This window comes from Eulemur rufifrons, chromosome 12 (genome assembly GCF_041146395.1).
Source record: "Eulemur rufifrons isolate Redbay chromosome 12, OSU_ERuf_1, whole genome shotgun sequence".
NCBI classification, from domain to species: domain Eukaryota; kingdom Metazoa; phylum Chordata; class Mammalia; order Primates; family Lemuridae; genus Eulemur; species Eulemur rufifrons.
Genome location: NC_090994.1, coordinates 7,263,314 through 7,282,235, shown reverse-complemented (window position 1 = coordinate 7,282,235; position 18,922 = coordinate 7,263,314). Strand labels below are relative to the sequence as shown.

Sequence of the window (18,922 nt, the reverse complement as noted above, 5' to 3'; positions counted from 1 at the left end):
AGGCAATTCTGTTTTATTACCTATTGCCTAGTCTTTCTTCCTCCATTTCTGATCCCCGACAATTCCTAAAAATCCTGCTTGCTGTGAACCACCTGCAAGGCCCCTCCCAGTAAGTTCACAGGAAAACGGCTTGCTCCCCTGCGAGCGGCTGTCTCCGCTGATTGGTTTTGACCAGGGACCCAGTTGGCCAGAGACAGGGACCATGAAGGGCATTTCCTCCGCCCACAGAGCAGAATGGGAGGCCTTCTCCAAGCTGCTCTGGCTGAGACAGAGGGCCTTGGAGACCAAAGCCTTCTTACCTTCCTTGGCCTTTGCATATCCTCTGCTTTCTCTTGCATCAGAGGGGCTGTAACCAGGGCACTGCTGTTGGGTAGAGTAGAAGCCTCCAGAATCAGGGTGTGTGGACAGGACTCAGAACCAGGGCTTTGTGGACACAATCTAGGACTTTGTCTTCCCTTGTGTGGCCATGATATTTACAGCAGGAATGCCCATGTCTCCGTCCTGTGTTAAATCCTTGGTGATTAACATAATAACAACCCTTCGAGAATGACTTTACTGCCGCAAACCTCAGAGTGTGTTGGTCGAGCTGTATGCCAGCGTGTGACTGGGGCACAGAGAAGAAGCCCAACTTCACAGACATCTTACCCTAGGACCTATCTCTGAACCCATCCTCTGCCGCCAGCCCAATCTGCATTTCCATTGGGTCACCTTAAGGAAAGCTGATCTTTTCGCGCTGGAAGCCACATCCTTGGCCAAGCCTCATGCATTTGGTTCAGTAGAAGCAACTCCACTCTGATCAGCTGTTGAATGGATCCGTAATTGGCCTCTGTCTTCCACCCAAATGTCTTTCTTGGTTCCGTTTTTGATTTGAAACTAAATTTGAGACTCAAGAGTTGGCAAGAATCTTCTTCCTTATTCATTTCAGATTTGGCCAATTTTCCACCTGAAAACCTTTTTCACCTTAGAGCTTGTATTCTTTTAGATTTTACATATAGTGATATGATGCATATCACGTTCATTTTCATGTATAGTGTTAGGTAATTTCCGATGCACATTTTTTCCATATATATGGCTCCAGAGTAAGCCTCTGTCCAAGGAAAGCATAACTGGATAAAGAGATAGATGCTTTGCAGACTGGGAAGTACTGGTGGGCATGCATAACTCACCAGGTGTCTTTCAAATACCATGTGCTTAGTTACTGTATTTCACATTCTTTCACATTATAACATTTATGAGGTTGGGATCCTGCTGGTAACATATAGGCATGCATATCTCTTATGAACATACATAGACTTACACATAGACATGCAACACACTTTTTGAAGTAGGTAAAGTTCCCCTTCCCCCACCTAAGAACTATGATTAAATTGATGCTGTAACTTACCAGCATGCTGTCTGTGAGTGGAGAAAATGCACTCATTACCATGGCAATTCTAACACGATAATGATACCGATTGTATTTTAAAGCCATATTTTGAAGTATTAGTGCCTTTCTCTTTTTCATTAAGAAAATGTGCATCCTTGGGAGGCCGAAGCGGGTGGATCATTGGAGCTCAGGAGTTTGAGACCAGCCTGAGCAAGAGTGAGATCCCCGTCTCTACTAAAAAATAGAAAGAAATTAACTGGACAACTAAAAATACATAGAAAAAAATTAGCAGGGCATGGTGGCGCATGCCTGTAGTCCCAGCTACTTGGGAGGCTGAGGCAGAAGGATTGCTTAAGCCCAGGGGTTTGAGGTTGCTGTGAGCTAGGCTGACACCATGGCACTCTAGCCAGGGTGACAGCGCGCCTCTGCCTCAAAAAAATAAAAGAAAAGAAAACATGCATCCTGTTTCTCTTTTATTAGGCAATTGTGACACCTGCTGTCAGCAATACAGAACTTACCCTCTGGTCAAAAGCAGGCCTTTCCTGTGGAAAAGAAAGAAGCATTGCTAGCACATGAAAATTCTAGGGGAAGATGAGCAAATAACAGTTGTGTTTTCTTCTGACTATTGAAAATCCAGTATGAAGCATTTTGTGTTGAAGCACTGTAAACAGCCCTCCCCCTCCCTGCCTTTTTCCTGAGGATGTGATCATGACCACGAAGTGACCAGTGGATGGACTAATATTTGCAGGCACCCACCAACCTTTGGGTGGGCAGAGAGCACTCTTCCCTAGTTACTAGCTCCCTCTGTATGTGTGCCCTGCCTTTTTATGAAATATGGCTTTATCAAGGTATGGTTTAAACACAATAAGATGCACTTACTTTCAGGACACGGTTCAATGATTTTTAACACACGTAACCACTCCTACCATCAAAATATAAAATATTTCCATTTGTCATTTTTTTTTGTGCCCCTTCCCAGTCAGCCCCAACCCCACCCTGGGTCCCAGGCGATCACTGATCTGCTTTCTAGCACCATAAGTTAAGTTTGTCTTCTCTAGTTTCAAGCAAAGGGTGTCATCTGGTGTATACTTTGTATATACTTTGTATCTAGTGTCTTTCACTCGGAATGATGTGGAAGAGCAACAGTAACATTATTTCAGTTACTGTTGCTGTATAACTAATCACCTCAAAACTCAATAGCAGGCAACAAACGGTTTAGGATGCTCCTTAATTCTGTAGGTCAGGATTTCCCCGGGCCACAGTAGGGACAGCTCTGTGATATCTAGGGCCTCGGTTGGAAATACAGACAGATGCCAGAGTAAATGTCCAGGGGCCAGAGCAGTGGAGGTGACTTCATTCAAATGCCTGAGGGCTGTTGGTAATTACTGGCAGAGAACTGATTGGCATGTTTGGGCTGGAACCCTTATATGTGGCCTTCTCACAGCATCGTGGTCTCAGAGTAGTAAGGACCTGCATGGTAGGTCAGGGATCCAAAAGTAGGTGTCACCAGGGAACCAGGCAGAAGCTACATGGCCTTTTCTAACCTAGCCACGGAGGTTACCTAGCATGACTTTGGGTTTGTTTTATTGCCTGCAAGTGCATTGCTGTGGTCAGCCTAGATGCAAGTGGAGGCCCAATAGAGAATGTGACAAAGGACCTGTGAACGTATTAAAACTGCCGCATCTATTTAATTGTGTGCAGTAGCACTATTTCTAAAAATGACTTAGTAGCGTTCCGTTGTATGGCTATACTAGGATTCCTTTGATCCATGTAGCTATTCATGGGTATTTAAGTGATTTCTATTATAGTTTTTGGCTATCATGAACAGAACTGTAATGAACATTTGTGTACAAGTCTTTGCGTGGACATAGATTTTCATATATCAGTGATGCTCAGAAGTGAGAAGGTGAATGGAATAGTGGAAACTCATAAATGAGTTTATGAGCCCAGGTCAAAGAGACCTGGGCTTGCACAAAGCTCACCATTTACTAGTTGTCCTTGAACAGGTGGATTTCTCTCTTGAGCCTCAGTTGTGTCTTTTTTTTAATTTGTAAAATGGCTAAATAATAACTAACAAGTATTGTTAAAACAGAATGAGCAAGTGCCTGAGCAGGTGAACACTCAGGGAATCAGTTTTATTTTATCATTAGTTACAGAGGTTAATTACAAACCCAGCTCAGGTACATGCATTCCAACCTAAGGACTCTCTGGGTGCCAAAATACTTTCCTTAAGTTTCTTCTGCCAGGAGAGAACCTTAGCAGTGGGGAGTTTCTGGCACAAGTTTGAGGACCATCCTCAGCCTCTGACCCATGATTAATGGGGTGCTGTGGTGCAGGCACACACAGATCAAGCTGTGCTGGAAGGTACCACTGTGGGTGAAAACGGTCTACAGAGTTTGGATGGGCCAACTGTAGAGATGCTATCGCGTTCATTTCTATTTAAAAAAAAAAAGAATGATGGATGTTCAAGTTATTACAAATATTAATATGACCTTGGCTCCCAGTATTTGATGGTTCATGAATAGCTCTTGATCACAGGTAATTCTGGGGCTTTTCAACAGCCCTGGGCTAACTATACAGAGACCTAGCATAATACATATTTTTAGGAAAATGAGAGTTGTAATAGTAATTTTTTCAGTCACAATCTATAGTATTTATCATCTATTCTGTAAACAGAATGTGACAATAAGGTTGTGATAAATTAGTCAGCTTCTTAAACTACTATTTATTGAGTCCCAGCACTGTGCATGATCTGGTGTTTGTAGACCCTGCGGGGGGGGGGGGGGGGGGGGAGGGCGGCACGTGAATGTTAGCCATGGTTTCTGTCTTCAAGGAGCTTGCGCATATTTTAGAAAATAAAATGAAACTCTGGCTAATAGTTTCTGGCATTACAAGTGTCTGGGAGCAGCAACAGATAGAGGACATGCACCTTCCGATATGTCACCTTATTAAGATCTAAACAAACTACCTTACTAATTATTTCAGACCTCACTACAGCTAGTCCACAAGAACAAGCAAAAGAAAGATGCAAAACTCACTCAGAGGTACACGCACACCAACAAGCAGACGGAAGGGCAGAGGTAGGCAGAGTGTTAGGAGTCAGGGCGGGGTCACAGAGGAATCATGCAAAATGTGATCCCACACCTGTGGGTTTGGGAAAGGTGGGTGTGGGGCAGATTTCAGCTAAAACTGTAGGAAGATGAAAGGAGAGACAGCTACATGGGAGAACTCACACAGCTATGCCAAGAAAAGGAACAGGGACACCAAGAACTGAGTAGGCTAACCAACCAAATCATCAGTTCATGAAAAATACAGGTCTTACTTTTTTTCAGTAGATTTTAAAACATTTTGCAAACAATGGCTGGCCATGATAACTTACATTTCCTTATATTTGGCCATCCATGCTACTAGGAAATCCTCTTCAGAAAGGCAGATAAATCTAGAGCCTTGATCACTCATTGATAATACTCAGTATCTTAAAAGGAAAATGTAAGCTATAATGACAGTATCCTCAAATTAATGATTAATGGCTAATTTACACTAAAAGTATTTATTGGGAGGCTACTATATGTGAGGGATTATTCTGGACATTGGGGATGTAGCATGAACCCACAGACAAAACTCTCAATATTACATTCTAGTAGAGGGAAAGAGATGAAAAACAAATACATAAATAAATGTCTTCATTGGCCAGATGCTATAAAAAGGGCTAGGATAAAAAACCAAGTGTGGAGGGGGATGAGTGTTTAGATGTATGTGTGTGCAGGGGGATGCGATTTAAAATAGAGTGGGAAGCACTTGGTCATTCTGAAAAATGGAAAGGTCTTACTGAAGAGGTGACATTTGAAGAAAGAATTAAAAGAGGTGAGGGAGAGAGCCATGAGCATGGAGCCCTGAGGCCCCCAAGAAAAACAGAGTGGCTGAAGAGAGAGGAGGAGAAGAAAGGGTGGTGAGGTCCCAGAGCACCAGAGCAAGCAAGGACTTGGAGAGCATTACAAGGAATTTAGCTTCTACTTACAGTTAGATAAGAAGCCATTGCAGGGTTTTAAACAGAGGAATGATATGGCATCGCATCCATTTGAAGAGGGAGGCTGGCTACTTTTGGAAAATATAATTATGGGAGAGAAGCAAGGATAGAAGCAGGGAAGCCTCTGATAAGGAGGTTGTTGCAGAAATCCAAGAGAGATGACTAGGGATTTGCTCAGAGTGGTAGCCATGGAGATGAGCAGTGGCTAGATGCTGACTATATTCTGAAGGATGAGAAACAATAAAGTTTCCTGACACATTTTGTGTCGAGTGTGGGACAAAGAAAGGTGTCCAGGAAGACTCCAATGTCTTTGGCTTGAGTAGCTATGGTGACATCTCTCAGAAGCTAAGCAAGGTTGGGCCTGGTTAGTACTTGGATGGGAGACGTCATTGCTATTTATCTGAGATGAGGAAGACATTTGGAAAAATAATTTTGAAGATAAAGATTAGGAGTTTTATTTTTGTATAAATTAAAATTGAGATGCCTACTAGACATCAAAATGGAAATGACAAATCAATAACTGAAGTCAAGGAAACATTTCTGGGTTATATGAATTTAAAAATCATCAACATAGCTAAAGTTTTTAAGACATGCAATTTGTTGAGAATTTCCCAAAGGAATAAACGTAGACAGAAAACAGAATAAGCAAAAAGAGTGAGCTTTGGGGCCCTTGCAATGTTTAAATGTCTGGAGCACGAGAAGAAATAAGTGAAGGAAAGTGAGAAGGAGCCACTAATGAGAAAGAAAAAGCTGGGCTGAAAGTCAAGTAAAGAAAGTGTATTGAAAAAAGAGATGATCAGTAACAGATCAAGCATGACTGAGAGGCCAAATGAAATCAGGGCAGCTAAGAACCGATAAATGGATGTAAAATATGGGGCTCGTTGGTGAGTAGTTTCCATAGAGTAGTGGGGACAGAAATCTGATGGGGTGACTTAAAGAGAGGATGAAGAGAAGAACTAGGGATGATGATTATAGATAACTCTTTGAGGGGATTTAGTTACAAAGGGATCAGAAAAATGTTGAGGTTGCTGGAAGCAGATGTGAGATCAGGAGAGTTGCTATAATTTGTTTAAAGATGAAGGAAATTAGAGCTTGTCTGGATGCTCATGGAAATGCTCCAGAATGGAGGGGGAAGGGAAGATGCAAGAGGGGGCTAATTGCTGCCAGCACATTGTCTTTTCATGGGGGAAGGAGCAGAGTCTAGTGTACAAGTGTAAGTGTCAGTCTTCAATGGGAGCGTGGCCCATTCATCCTTGGGAACTATAAGATAGAGGATAGGGCACAGATGGATGGGAAATTTGGTGGTGGGGCTATAGAAATTCCTTTCTGATTGTCTCTATTTTTTTCAGTAAATAGGAAGCAAGGCCATCAGTTATCAGAGACCAGGGAGGAGGTGTTAGAGAATTGAAGAGTGCAGAGAAGCTGTGACATGGTTCTGTAGGAATGTGGGATTTATGAATAGAATCATGAATGCTATCACCTTGGACCTACTTATTCAACAGGGGAAAATCTGATGATATTGCTTTTCACACCCTGTCACCAATTGGCTTTAAGTCTGTGTTATGTAACCCATTTAGATCTTACTGAGTTTAGCATATTTCTTAAAGCTGTTGTGAAGCAGTGAAATTGAAGGTGAGAAAATTGTCAACCTTTTAACAAAATTGAGAGTTATGTATGTGTTACGTACTATCCTTTAGTTATCTTATTTCATGTACATAGTGATCCTGTATAGAATGCACTACTATCCCTAGTTGATAACGAGGAAACCAAGATTCCAGGCACATTAAGTAATTTGTCCAATGTGACTAGCTAAATAATGTGATTATCAGAATTAAGAGGTAAAATTATTATACACTCTATTTACTCTGATCTGCCCCTCCATGGGAAGAGTGAGTGAATTTCTTATGGTTCTTGTTGTATTTATTCCATGACATTTACTATGTATATTAGTTGATAAATTTTTGCTTGGGAATGGAAAATCTGAGAGTATTAATAAACCCCAAATTTTGCATTATTCTGGCAAATTAAAATCTCTGCTTACAATGAAGAAGTTTTAAGAAAAGGGGAAAAAAATAAAATCATGGAGATACAGCTTTTATGAAGTTAAGAAGATTTTAGAGATCAAACATTATGACAATCTCAATTTATAAATAAGTTACTGGGGCCCAGAGAAATACTTGACTTTCTTCGTCAGCTGAATTAGTGACAGGAGAACACAGAGCTCCTGGTTTAGAATCTTGTGTTCCTTTCAGTGCGATTAAACACATAATGGGCTGGAATTATAATAGATTCTGAATTTACGAAGAGAATTACAAGTTCCCCTTGACTAATGTGGCTTTGGAGTACTTAATAATATTTACTTTAAAGTCAGATAGAAAATGCTAATTTTTTTTGCAGTCAATACTATATGAAGTATTTACTTCAAATAGAAATCTACAGGAGGCTTTTACCATTGCTATTATAATTCATATGAGATATTTTTCTTCATTCACTTCGTTCACTTCATTCTCTTGAATGCACCGCAGCTTTTCTTCACGTTTCACTTGACAAAGGTGGTACAAAGGCGAGTGTTTAGGGTCGCTGGAGTGGGCAGCTTGCCCTTTCTGACTCATTGTCTTCTGTGTCACCTGTCATTCTTCCTGAGGCTCTGCCATTGTGAGTTCACTCTTCCAAGTCCTCAAGAAGGTCTAAGGGGTTGCTCTTCACATGGCTAGCTAGGAGAAGGAGTGGGGATGAGAAAACAAGGAAGTTTAGGAGGGCAAGCCTGAAGAGGTATCTGGGTTTTGAGAAAAATCAAAAGAAGAAAGAAGACAAGTTCTGTACACCGCTGTGAAGCCTCCAAGACAAACACTTCTGGTTGACGATGTTGTAAAAAGCTGATCCCAGTGGTGATAAGGGATGAGCACAAGAACTGACAACCTCAAAACTCCTCATGGGAAACCAAGATTGGACTCAATGAGAACACTTTCTCTGGGAGATTGCTTCACTAATTTGCAGCTGAGAAACAAGGAGGGAACAGGACGTTCTCATACTTATTTAATCTCCTCTCAAATCTGCTTTTGTTCGACATTTGGACTCCACTGAGTTCCTTTGATATTGAAATCTGTTCCAGGGTTCATTGGTTTTAAAAAAAAAAAAAAAAAACAACTTTGTATACATTAGTGATCTCATTAATTTAAATACAGAAAGCTGTGACCTGAGAATGAGAAAAAATTATAGACCAGTCATAAAATCTTCGTTTCTCACTATGCCATACCAATGACCTGGAAGTGTTTAGAATTGAGGAATGATGTTCAAGTTTGAAAGGTTGATTATAGATTGATTGTGAGAAAGAACAAAGCTTCCCCTCCCCCACCTCAAAAGAGAGGTCCCAGCATATAACGTAAAGAACACAGAGCTAGGCAGAAATCTTCTTTGAATCGCTGATTTCTACTTGTTATGTGGTTTGAATAAATTACAAAAAAAAATTATGTGAATTTCTTTAAAGTTCTTGGCTGTTTTATCTGGGTTAACCATAGTTAATGCCGTATCTCTAATATTTCAGATAGACTAGAAAGTTAGCTTAACCATAACTTGATCAAAGACATCAGACAAATGCGTGAAAGCCTTATCATTTGACATGACACTATAAATAATTGAGATTCCATGATTGTTATTTTAAAAATTGGTTTATTCTATTTTCCACAATTTTGACTATAACAAAGGCAAGCTCAACTTATTGCCCATCACCCAATTTAAAATGCTCTTTTCAACTGTAACGGTGAATCAAGCTGATAACTTCCATTTGATGTGTGACTGAACGTTTGTTTGATGAAGGTCAAACACATGAGTAGGCCCATTGGCCTTCAACTATCTCTTCTATTGACCTGAAAGAATGTTGGAAATTCTACTTGCAGAGATGATAGTTTGGGTTAAAGCTGTTTCAATGTTATGTTCAAAATTTTTGGCAAGAGAACATGTAAGGGTATCATCAGACAATGATTATGTTGCAAAGTAGTCGAGGAATTCATTCAACAAATGTATACAGAATACAGTGTCTATCTGCAAGACCCTGCAGGGTTGGGGCATTAGAGTAAAGAAAAGCAAGCACCCTCTTTGCTTTCTGGAGCTTGTGGTTTTCTGGAGGAGACAGATACTCAAATAATTAGGCTAATAAGTGTATGATACACCAACGTTAAGTTTTCAGAAGAAAGAGGGTCCTGTTTTACAAAGAAAAGTGGTGTAGACTTCAGGGTTAGGGAAGGTTTTCTTGAGATAGTGACCCTAAAACTGAGAAGGGAAAAATGAGGAATTAATTTGGCCCCAAGGAGGAAAGGAAAGGACAACAGGAAAAGAGACAAATATGTCCAGAAGCCCTTTAATGGGAGAAAGCATTGCGTGTTAGAGTAAAGAGAGAAAGCCAGGAGCTCAGAGACAGTAAAAAACAATAGCAGCAGATGAAGCTGTAGAAGGAAAAGCAACCCAAAAAAAATCCACATTTATAGAACCCTGAAGAAAATCAACACCTACCTAGCTTTTGATATACAGGAGGCATTGATTTTAAGTGATTTACATCAATTACTCCATTTAATCTTTGCAACAGCTGCTACAAGTTAGGCATTATTGTTGTCCTCATTTTGGGAGATTAAAAACCTGAGTCACAGAGACATCAAAATATTGTTGATAATAAGGTAGATGTGATAAGGGGAGAAAGTGAGAGTTTTTCTGGTGGTTTCTTTTTTCTCAGTGAACAAGAAAGCAGGGTGATCAGATGAGAGGAAGGAAGAGGAGACTTAAAACTTGAGAGAAGAAATGGTGTAAATAGTCAAGAGAGAGTGAATGAAACAGGATATAAGATGCTGGTCGACAGAGATTTATTTAATACTCCTACTATCCCTATGAGGTAGCTTTTATTATGCCCATTTTATAGGTGAGAAAACAGAAGTGTAGAAATGTTGCATACCTTACTGAAAGCCACGGCGCTAGTAAGTGGCAAGGAATTTACCTTTTGGGGCTTTAAAGCCAAGTAAATCTTTATCCCAACACCCATGAAAAACTAGTGAAGGATTTTTTTACAGGCACATGACATAATCAGGTCTGCGTATTGAAAAGATCACACTTTTTAGAGTGTAGCCAAAGAGGGCCCATGATAGGTTGGACTAGGATGGAGACAGAAAAGCTGATGAGAAGTGGATAGGATACTTCTTGGAGGTAAAATAAAAATATTTAGGGATGAATTGATTATGGAAGAAGCCCATGATGATACTGACTTTCAGATTTGCAATGCTGACTGGATGCTGGCGTCATCAACTAAGACAGAGAATAAGTTGGGGGAAAAGCACTTTGAGTCTTGTATGTATTGATTTTAGGGGGGCTTTGAGCTCTTCCAATGAAGACATTGAATAGAAAGTTGGCTGTAAAGGTTTGTTGTGCACATGGCTGGAAATATAAAATGCGAGGCTTAGCATAGTGATAATTAAACCATAATTGAAGATGAGATGGCTTTGGAACAAGCATAGTTAGAGGAAAAGAAGGCATAGGATAAATACCATGCTACCAACCAAAATTTAAAGGCTGAGTGTAAGAGGATATGCCTACAAGTTGCCAGAGACCTAGAAAAATGTTAATAAGACTGTTGCATTAGGGAGCTAAATAGAATATTTCAAAGGAGAGGTTGTGGTCAACAGTGCCAAATGTCGTTGAGAGGGTAAGATGAGGAACCAAAGTATCTGTCAGATATAGAAATGGCAAAATTGTTGGAGATATTAGTCAGCTATTTCGGCAGAAAAATAGAGGCAGAGGCTACAACTGGGATGTGTTAGATAAGTTGGAGGTAAGAAAATAGGCACAAGATGTCCACATAAACCTGGAAGTTTGGCTGAAAAGGGAATGGGAACGGAGGTGAGAGGAGGAACGTGTGGGATCTAGAAATGAGGGTAGGATTTTTCAAAAGGAAGATACTTGAGATTATTTAAACATCAAAATGAAGCTTCCAGTTGACATAGCTGGGGTCAGTTTATGTGAATATTAGATATTGTGAGATGGGAGAGGGGCCAGATTCCCAAAGTCAGATAAAGGGATGATATCGGCAGCAGGATACATAAGAGAACACACACATACAGATAGGTTTGTCCAGGTCTTTTGTATGTTTGTCTATTAGTATTTTCTCTTTTACATTGATTTGAAAGAGTGCTATACTATACTATACTCCCATCTTTTATTATATATGTTGCATACATTTCTGGGGTTTTTATCTTTTAATTAATATTTGTGACATATATAAGTTTTTGATATTTCTCTTTTGTTTATCAAACGTTCCTTCACAGTTTTTACAAGGGGTATTCTGCATAACAAGAATTTCATTTTCTTCAACAAAAAATATATATAAACCTCCTTCATTAACTTTCTCTTAGACATTCCTGATAGTTTTCACTTTTGAAGTTTTAATGCATCCAGAATCATATTTATACTAGACACGAAGTAGAAATCTATGCCCAGCCCACCTCTACCACCACCACCTTGATTCTTGTCTTTAATTAGTACACAGTGTCCTACCTCCAGCTTTTAGCCTTAAGCGCCTTAGAAGTTGTGTAACTTCATTAAGGAACGCTTCCTTGTGCTGGATCAAAACCACCTATCTGTTAGGTCCTCATCTTTGCAGTGGAGAAAAGGAGGAAGAAAGGTGCACACCATCTCTCCGGCACTCCTGTTGTCCTCCGCCTGAATCATTCAGAATGTTTTCTGGGTGTATATGTTTGATGATTTTACTCATTTCTCAGATTGAAGGTATGTCTCACTCTTTTTATCATGGTTTTCATGTTGTGAGGTTAATATCTCTTTAGTCACAAACTTTAAATTGTCAGTGATACAAACAATAACATCACAACTAACGTGATAGCACATAAATAGAAGTTATTGATGACTTTTCTGAGAACATAGCCTAGAACTTGGACTAGGTTATGACTAATCATGACTTTCTATGAGTCTATATAATAGCCTATCACTCTTAAACAATTTGGATCCACGGCAAAAGGAGGAGGGGACATGTACCCGAATACTAGCAACATAGCAGGCACCGTGCTAGCCATTAGCCACTTCGTATGTTAGAATGTTTAAAATTCAATATTAATATCTTCACTTTATGGATGAGGAAAATGAGACTGATATTTACAGATCAGGGAGATTAGATACACTGCGCGTGGTCACACAGCTAATGAACTGGTAAAACCTTGATTCAAATCAGAGCATATTCCAAAAAGCCCATGCCCTCTCCTCTTGCTTTTTAAAAAACCACACCTTGATTAATCAGGGCTTGCTTCATAGATGACTACCAACCTGACAGGACATGAATAGAAGATTATGTTTAGCACTGATTCAGGGCTACCTAAAACTCTCTGACATGTGAAAGCCTTATACTCGGGAGGTAAGACTTCAAATGCAAATATCCCTGCAACACCAAATGCAGTAATTTACATTGAAGCAGGCTTTGACAGGAGGCAGAATCCAGAGACAGGCATACGGGGAAAGAAAAGGCAAAAATGACCACTGCAGAACAAGATGAAATGTGGAAGATGCCAAGGAACCCTGATTTCTTTGCCTCCTTTCCAATTTTGCTTACATTTTCCTAATTTTCAAATATCAGTCTCGATTTCTTTGCATATGAAGTGGGAATATTTCATAGTGTTGCCGTACACGGCTGTTAACTGGGGCCGAGTGAACCGTATGAGAACGATTCTTTGTTTCAATCAGGGTGGATGAGTGTTAATGTCAGCTGGATTTTCCTCCTCCTGTTTCCATGCAGAAAAGGTCATCCTTGGAGTACAGGGTCAAGAACTGGTTCATCCCAAAAGGCTTCCTCTGATCCAGAAGCGAGATGTTGGACACACCCATGATGACGACATACCGGTACAGGTTTTGATTTAGTAAATAAGATTACTTTGCTTTCACGGGCATGTAGAAAGCTGTCTCTGGCCCCAACCAGAAGCAGGTAGGAAGAGAGGAGTCTCATTTTTTTCTGAGAATTCACACCCATGGGCTTGGGGATAAGCAGTTGCTCAATGAGTTAGAAAACAAAAGGGACTAAAGTACAGGTTTTAGGGGTACCATTTTGAATTTTCCAATTTATGGAGGAGTTCCACTGACAGCTTTCCAGGCTGACTTAAAACAACCTCATTTGTTCTGAGCTGGTGCCTGTGCAATGCTACCTTGAGCATGTTGCTTTCCGCGAGATCTGATAGGCAGGTTTATTTGCTTTACGGAGTCTGCAGCAAAGTTGGACAACTTTCACAGGAACAAAAAGTCCCGCTTGACCGGTTGCTCAAAAGGGTCTTTATTCAGGTATTAAAATTAAAAATATTTAAAATATTATTTCCAAAATAATGAATGTTTATTCTAGAAAATAGATGTACTTAAGAGGGAACAAGCTTCAAAATTAGGCTATTTTCAATGCCCACTATTACAAAACAAATTAGGTGAATGTCTTTAGATATCTATGTCAGTAGGCATTTGCATTTTAAGCCTTGGGTTTTTAACGTGCAATCAAAACAGCCCTAACTAATGCACACCTGTCATTCATCAAATACAAAACTACCCTCTCCCTGCCTCATGGCTGCCCTTCCTGAGACCCTCCTGGCAGGAGTGGCACAGTTAAACAAGTTAAGTACGTCAGAAACCTGGGCTCACTCTTGAGCCATTTGCCTCTCCCATCAAACAATCACTAAGCCTTACAGATTCCAGCATGTAAATGTCTTTTGAAATTATCTACCCTTCTTCTGCCCATGCTCAAATCACCCGCATTCATCAACAGCCTTCAAACAGTTTCCCTGTCTATAGTACTGATTTTTGTTCACCCGTTATCAATATTAAGTAAGCCATGCTTACCTCTGCATGTTTCTGCCTAGACTCTTTGCTTCTCTTTGCTCTTAGGATAAGGTCCAAATCTTTGACTTGCTAGGCTGTGCATTTAGCTCCTTCCTACCTTTTAACCTCATTTCCATTCAATGTACACTTGGTTTTCCAGCAACGTTGAACATCTCTCTGTTCCTCAAACATGTCAAGCTGCTTCCTACCTCAGGGCCTTGGCATGTGCTGTTTCCTGCCCCTGAATCTCCCTTTCAATACCCCTGGCACAGTCCTTGCTTTTCTCCTAGTACAAAGCTACTAAGTTAAATGTGTTTGGTTTTCCATTTTTCTTCTTTGTCAAGCTGGGGCTTCCATGAGGGCTGGGACCTCCAACTTGTACTGCATTGTATTTTCCGTATAATCCCTGTACCTGAAATAGCATCTGTTGGATAAATGAATGAACGATAAACTCAAAGAAATGTGCAACACATATGACCAACAGTTGTGAACCTTAAATTATAAAGAACTTTTATGCATCATAAAGAAATAACATACCACAAAAGAAAATGGTGAAAGAACATGAGTCAGAAATTCACATGAAAACTACAAATAACTAAGTAACAAAAGAAAAATATAAATGCCAGTGGTCATCTGAGAAAACAGTTTATCACAATAAGTTATCATTTCCTTGTCTGCAAGATTTTTATTGGTGATAATATCTATTAGTGGCAAGAAGGTCATGAAACAGAAACTGCAATAAGTTGATGGTGAAGTTCTAAATTTGTACTTCCTTTCTTCAGGATATTTTGGCAATATTTATCAAAAGTCTTATGTCTTTTCCATGTCATTGACAACGCAATTCTGTTTAACTACAGTGAAGTACCTCAAACCAAATTTTTGATAATATAGATTACATAATATTCACATTGTGCTTTGCAGCAATAAAACACATGTTATAAAAGAATACTTATTAGAATAGGAAATGGTCATAGTTTATTGTTGAAAATATAGACTATAAAACTATATACAAAATTGTTGAAAAATACATAAACAGAAGATGTGTGTAGGAGCTACTGCATGGACATGTACTAATTGGTGTATCCCCAGATGAGGGGAAAATATGCATTTTCCATTTTATTTTATTTTGTAACTAGAAAAGAAAGCCCCTTAAAATTTTCCACTAAAAAATAACTTGAGTTATATCCTCCTGATATTAGCTCTCTCCTAATTCATCTTGATCAGCACTTATCCTTTTGCCTGGAAGGCCTGCGGGGTAAACTGCAGGAGGCAGGGAACCCTCACAGCACTGCTTGTCCCGGCACTCAGTACATGAGCACATGTTTAAGTCGCACGATGGATCTTGTTTTTCAGGAGACATATGAAGAAGAGCTGTTGTATGAAATAAAGCTAAACAGAAAAACCTTAATACTTCATCTTCTGAGGTCAAGGTGAGTTCTATTGTGATTCAACACCTTGTAGCCTTAGTAGTCTGTGGTGTCCCAGTTTTTGTAAAAACTGCCAGTGAAATGAATTCCTCAAGTCAGTGGGGAATCTTTGCAGGCCAACAATGTTGAATCAGATTGTTCCTTAATCCAGTGGAAACACTGATGGGGTCAACTTTGTTTTCATTATAACAAATCCATTAATAGGTGAAAAGTTAAATTTGTGTGTGCATATGAGGCATCAGGAATATTAATTTATAATCTACTATGCAACCGAGAACTTTACTAGCTTTATATATGCTATTTCAAGATAATCACAAAAATGATTGTATTCCACTTACCTGGCATCTGGTTCATTTTCCACTTTACTATAAAATTTTTTTATACATACAGCAAAGTTAAAAAAATTTTATAATGAACATTCATATACCCATAATTCCATTAAGATTTATATACACCAGTGAACATTCTACTATGCTTGTTTTATATAATCCCCATCTATTCATTCCTCTATTCAGCTATCCATCAATCAATCCATTCATCCTCCATCTTATTTTTATGCATTTGAAATTACATTGCATATCAGTATACTTTCCCCTAATACTTAAATAAGATTATCATTAGCGTTCAACATTAGTTTACAGTTTTTTCTCTTTATGTAAAATTTTCATACAGTGAAATGCCTAAACCTTCAATGCATATCCACATAGCCCTTGAATTTTATTTATTCGTTTGTTTTTAAGGTAAATAGACAACTTATAGCAGCAATCGTGCCTTGGATAAACCTCATTGGTAACGATACTGCCACTGCTCAAAGCTGACAAATTATATTAATAGTTGTGTATATTTATGGAGCACAAAGGGATGTTATGATTTATGAATACAATGTGAAATAATTGTATCAAGATAATTAACATATCTATTACCTTAAGTAATTATTTTTTTGCAGTGAGAACATTTGAAATTTACCCTTGGAGATTTTGTAATGTCCAATGCACTGTTATTAAATATATTCACCATGCTGTGTAATAGATCTTAAAAAAAAACACAAACGAACTTACTTGTCCCACCTAACTTAGGCTTTGTACCCTTTGACTATCATCTCCCCATTTCCCCCACACCTCCAGCCTTTGGTAACCACCATTTTAGTCTCTGCTTCCATGAATTTGATTATTTGAGATTCCACATAGAAGGGAAATCAAGCAGTATTTGTCTTTCTGTGTTTGGCTTATTTCACTTGGCATAATGTTCTCCAATTCCATCCATGTTGTCACAGATGATAGAATTTGCTTCTTTTTTTAATGCTGAATAGAATTCTGTTGTGTTTACTCACCACATATTCTTAATTCTTCTGTTGATGGACACTTAGGTTGGTCCCATAATTTATTTCCATGGTTATGATATAAATTCCTGTGACTATGATTTCTCTCAAGTCTGTTCTATGGGTTTTCAAATCAGAAAGATCGTGGTTTTCTAGCAAAGTTTTAGCCATCCTCAACAAGGCAGATTTCAGCCTGAAAAAGCTGTAAAAGTGAGAAACTCACCTCGTGCTGTGCGTCCTTCCCGAGTCTGCCTGCTTTGGTTCAGTAATCAGATCCTTCAGGTAGTTGCTTTTTTGTGTGTTGTTTAGAACTAAATTATTACATACAGAATGTCAATCTCATAGTAGGTTTTTCAGTCATAGCAAGAGTGAAATTCTGTAGTTCATCTTGAACGTTATTCAGCATTTATTTATTGAACACTGCCAATATTCTAAATACTGTCTTAGGAAGCAGAGAGACACAAATAAAAGGGGAAAATGTCCTTTTCCTAAAGGGGTTCACAGGTAACCTTGAAGATTGACATAATCCATCAGGGGTCAGCAAATGATAGTTGATGGGCCCAATTGGACATGTTTTCTAAGGCAAATTTTTAAAATTTTGAATGTTTACAGTGAAAACAAACAAACAAAAAAACAAACCAAAACAAAAACACGTAGCAGAGACCATTATGTGTCCCACATAACCTAAAATGTTCATTGTCTTGGTCTTTGTAGAAAAGGTTTGCCAACCCCCTAATACATGATAAAATGTGGTAGCAGGAAAGTGAAGATCTCTGGAAGTGTGAAATACACGTAGTGGATGGAATCTCAGCACCTGCTTGATGGAGTTAGAAAGCGTGTTTGAACTGGTTTTTGAAGCACTTCTAGAAGTTTGTCATGTTGAGGGTGGGATTAAGAAGTGGCCAGCAGTAGTCCAAAGAGGTATTAAAGAAAAAAGTACTCAATGATACTTGTTAAAGCGCAGTAAAGCAGACTGTGTTCAGAACCATCACAATAAATACAGGGACCACTACAAGGGGTGGGGTCTCGTGGTGGGGGATAGAGATTGGGTTCAACTCCAAGTACGGTGTGGGCTTGTGGGAATTCATTATATTTAATACATATTGCTCTTATCTGTGTAGCTGGTTAGGTTACTATATATTAAGATATATTCATTACATATATCACGTTTTTGCATTAATTTAGGCTCTCAAATTTTTGACTTATATAACATTTTCTCTGAGTTCTTTTTACAAGGCTGCTTTGCTAAAATTGCCAGATTTTTTTTTTTTTTTGCTTTATAAAACATGTCTTTATAAAACCATGAAATTTAAGTAGAAAGGCTTTTCATATGAGTGGGCTTGATTTTGCTTTTCTATTTTCAGACGAAGAGGACCTTGCTCTGAAGGCTTCTCCATCACATGATTGGTTTTATCTGCCAGATTTTTAGAATGCATAAATTGTACTACCTCTCTGCCCTCTTTTTCAGGGAGTTCCTAGCCTCAAATTACAGTGAAACGTACTACTCCGTAAGAGGAGAAGCACTCACCAGGCATCCTCAGATCATGGTACCCTATGGAACTTTCCTATGTCTCTTCTCTAAAACTATTATCTCCTAATGTGATGTTCAAACCAATTCTAGCTTTACAAGCTGCTATAGAAAGTGCTACATCAGAAGTAAATCCTGAACTGACTGTTCATACTGAATGATCCCAAAATGGAAAATAGGATCCCGTGAACCCTAAAGGAAGCTGATTGCTGCCTAACAAGGAAATCAATGACTACTGGTGTATCTTTCTTTACTAAACTGACTTCTACACACTCGAATGGTGTTGAGTCTGGGAGAAGGTTTAAGCAGGACACCAAAGCAGTATAAGGCACCCTCATGAGATTGTGATCAAGCTAAATGGATAAAATCCAAAGATATGAAACAACGTTAAAATCTCCATTGCACTGATCCTCCTGTG

General features: G+C 39.0%; 1 protein-coding gene and 1 pseudogene across 1 annotated transcript in view; one reads left to right on the top strand and one right to left on the bottom strand.

Moving 5' to 3' along the window:
- The first annotated feature begins 12,106 nt into the window (after positions 1-12,106).
- Positions 12,107-18,922, top strand: part of ADAM7 (ADAM metallopeptidase domain 7) — a 115,515-nt gene continuing 108,699 nt past the window's right edge. The window contains exons 1-4 of the mRNA XM_069484791.1: positions 12,107-12,158; positions 13,174-13,277; positions 15,585-15,661; positions 18,445-18,523. Of these exons, the coding sequence (XP_069340892.1) occupies positions 12,107-12,158; positions 13,174-13,277; positions 15,585-15,661; positions 18,445-18,523 (312 nt within the window). The remainder of the gene's footprint in view (positions 12,159-13,173; positions 13,278-15,584; positions 15,662-18,444; positions 18,524-18,922) is intronic.
- Positions 16,308-16,474, bottom strand: LOC138393839 (U4 spliceosomal RNA; annotated as a pseudogene).